Below are 3,492 nucleotides of genomic sequence, written 5' to 3' on the forward strand. Positions count from 1 at the left end.
ATCGCCTGAGGCGCAGCATTCGGCGCCTGAGGTGCCGAATCGGGTGCCTTGCTGCCGCTGCCTGCCGCTGGCTGCTGCGGGGTGCTGGATGCTGAACCACCAGGTCCCACATTCGGCGGCTGAGGTGCAGAATCAGGCGCCTGAGGCGCAGCATTCGGCGCCTGAGGTGCCGAATTGGGCACCTTGCTGCCGCTGGCTGCTGCGGGCTGCGGGATGCTGAACCACGAGGTCCCACATTCGGCGGCTGAGGTGCAGAATCAGGCGCCTGAGGCGCAGCATTCGGCGCCTGAGGTGCCGAATCGGGTGCCTTGCTGCCGCTGCCTGCCGCTGGCTGCTGCGGGCTGCTGGATGCTGAACCACCAGGTCCCACATTCGGCGGCTGAGGTGCAGAATCAGGCGCCTGAGGCGCAGCATTTGGCGCCTGAGGTGCAGCATTCGGCGACTGAGGTGCCGAATCGGGCACCTTGCTGCCGCTGCCTACGCTGGCTGAAGCGGCTGCTGGATGCTGAACCACCAGGTCCCACATTCGGCGGCTGAGGTGCTGAATCAGGCGCCTGAGGCGCAGCATTCGGCGCCTGAGGTGCCGAATCGGGTGCCTTGCTGCCGCTGCCTCCGCTGGCTGCTGCGGGCTGCTGGATGCTGAACCACGAGGTCCCACATTCGGCGGCTGAGGTGCAGAATTAGGCGCCTGAGGCGCAGCATTCGGAGCCTGAGGTGCAGCATTCGGCGCCTGAGGCGCCGTATCGGGTGCTTTGCTGCCGTTGGCTGCCGCTTGCTGAAGCGGGCTGCTGGATGCTGAACCACCAGGTCCCACATTCGACGGCTGAGGTGCAGAATCAGGCGCCTGAGGCGCAGCATTCGGCGACTGAGGCGCAGCATTCGGCGCCTGAGGTGCCGAATCGGGCACCTTGCTGCCGCTGCCTGCCGCTGGCTGCTGCGGGCTGCTGGATGCTGAACCACCAGGTCCCACATTCGGCGTCTGAGGTGCAGAATCAGGCGCCTGAGGCGCAGCATTCGGCGCCTGAGGTGCAGCATTCGGCGCCTGAGGCGCCGAATCGGGCGCCTGAGGCGCCGAATCGTGCACCTTGCTGCCGCTGCCTCCGCTGGCTGCTGCGGGCTGCTGGATGCTGAACCACCAGGTCCCACATTCGGCGGCTGAGGTGCAGAATCAGGCGCCTGAGGCGCAGCATTCGGCGCCTGAGGTGCCGAATCGGGTGCCTTGCTGCCGCTGGCTGCTGCTGGCTGCTGCGGGCTGCTGGATGCTGAACCACCAGGTCCCACATTCGGCGGCCGAGGTGCTGAATCAGGCGCCTGAGGCGCAGCATTCGGCGCCTGAGGCGCAGTATTCGGCGCCTGAGGTGCCGAATTGGGCACCTTGCTGCCGCTGGCTGCTGCGGGCTGCGGGATGCTGAACCACCAGGTCCCACATTCGGCGGCTGAGGTGCTGAATCAGGCGCCTGAGGCACAGCATTCGGCGCCTGAGGCGCAGCATTCGGCGCCTGAGGTGCCGAATAAGGTGCCTTGCTGCCGCTGGCTGCCGCTGGCTGCTGCGGGCTGCTGGATGCTGAACCACGAGGTCCCACATTCGGCGACTGAGGTGCATAATCAGGCGCCTGAGGCGCAGCATTCGGCGCCTGAGGTGCCGAATAAGGTGCCTTGCTGCCGCTGGCTGCCGCTGGCTGCTGCGGGCTGCTGGATGCTGAACCACGAGGTCCCACATTCGGCGACTGAGGTGCATAATCAGGCGCCTGAGGCGCAGCATTCGGCGCCTGAGGTGCGGAATCGGGTGCCTTGCTGCCGCTGGCTGCCGCTGGCTGCTGCGGGCTGCTGGATGCTGAACCACGAGGTCCCACATTCGGCGGCTGAGGTGCCGAATCAGGCGCCTGAGGCGCAGCATTCGGCGCCTGAGGCGCAGCATTCGGCGCCTGAGGTGCCGAATCGGGCACCTGGCTGCCGCTGCCTCCGCTGGCTGCTGCGGGCTGCTGGATGCTGTACCACCAGGTCCCACATTCGGCGGCTGAGGTGCAGAATTAGGCGCCTGAGGCGCAGCATTCGGCGCCTGAGGTGCAGCATTCGGCGACTGAGGTGCCGAATCGGGCACCTTGCTGCCGCTGCCTCCGCTGGCTGAAGCGGGCTGCTGGATGCTGAACCACCAGGTCCCACATTCGGCGGCTGAGGTGCTGAATCAGGCGCCTGAGGCGCAGCATTCGGCGCCTGAGGTGCCGAATCGGGTGCCTTGCTGCCGCTGCCTGCCGCTGGCTGCTGCGGGCTGCTGGATGCTGAACCACCAGGTCCCACATTCGGCGGCCGAGGTGCTGAATCAGGCGCCTGAGGCGCAGCATTCGGCGCCTGAGGTGCCGAATTGGGCACCTTGCTGCCGCTGGCTGCTGCGGGCTGCGGGATGCTGAACCACGAGGTCTCACATTCGGCGCCTGAGGTGCCGAATCGGGCGCCTGAGGTGCCGAATCGGTGCCTTGCTGCCGCTGGCTGCAGCTGGCTGCTGCGGGCTGCTGGATGCTGAACCACGAGGTCCCACATTCGGCGGCTGAGGTGCAGAATCAGGCGCCTGAGGCGCAGCATTCGGCGCCTGAGGCGCAGCATTCGGCACCTGAGGTGCCGAATCGGGTGCCTTGCTGCCGCTGGCTGCCGCTGGCTGCTGCGGGCTGCTGGATGCTGAACCACGAGGTCCCACATTCGGCGGCTGAGGTGCAGAATCAGGCGCCTGAGGCGCAGCATTCGGCGCCTGAGGCGCAGCATTCGGCGCCTGAGGTGCCGAATCGGGTGCCTTGCTGCCGCTGGCTGCCGCTGGCTGCTGCGGGCTGCTGGATGCTGAACCACGAGGTCCCACATTCGGCGGCTGAGGTGCAGAATCAGGCGCCTGAGGCGCAGCATTCGGCGCCTGAGGCGCAGCATTCGGCGCCTGAGGTGCCGAATCGGGTGCCTTGCTGCCGCTGGCTGCCGCTGGCTGCTGCGGGCTGCTGGATGCTGAACCACGAGGTCCCACATTCGGCGGCTGAGGTGCAGAATCAGGCGCCTGAGGCGCAGCATTCGGCGCCTGAGGCGCAGCATTCGGCGCCTGAGGTGCCGAATCGGGTGCCTTGCTGCCGCTGGCTGCCGCTGGCTGCTGCGGGCTGCTGGATGCTGAACCACGAGGCCCCACATTCGGCGGCTGAGGTGCAGAATCAGGCGCCTGAGGCGCAGCATTCGGCGCCTGAGGCGCAGCATTCGGCGCCTGAGGTGCCGAATCGGGCGCCTGAGGCACTGAATTAAAGACCTTGCTGCCGCTGGCTGCCGCATGCTGCCGCTGGCTGCTGGCTGCTGAACCACAAGTTGAACCACAAGTTAGTAAGTTTGGCGCCTGAGATGCCGAATCGAGCGGCTGTGGCGCTGCATCCAGGGCCTTGCTGCTGCTGGCTGCCGCTGGATGCTGAATCACCAGGTCCTGGGCACATTTGCGCAGCAGTCACTCCGTGTGCCATCCAGCAGCCACAT

At 67.0% G+C, this 3,492-nt stretch overlaps 1 protein-coding gene across 1 annotated transcript in view; it reads left to right on the forward strand.

Annotated features, from left to right (window-relative positions):
* The window catches only part of CHLNCDRAFT_20722 (hypothetical protein), a gene marked incomplete at both ends in the record, with an annotated part of 33,259 nt that extends 32,128 nt beyond the window's left edge, over positions 1-1,131 (forward strand). The window contains one exon of the mRNA XM_005849944.1: positions 694-1,131. Within this exon, the coding sequence (XP_005850006.1) occupies positions 694-1,131 (438 nt within the window). The remainder of the gene's footprint in view (positions 1-693) is intronic.
* Between the last annotated feature and the right edge of the window lie 2,361 nt (positions 1,132-3,492).

Source organism: Chlorella variabilis (assembly GCF_000147415.1).
Source record: "Chlorella variabilis unplaced genomic scaffold CHLNCscaffold_4, whole genome shotgun sequence".
Classification (NCBI taxonomy): Eukaryota; Viridiplantae; Chlorophyta; class Trebouxiophyceae; order Chlorellales; family Chlorellaceae; genus Chlorella; species Chlorella variabilis.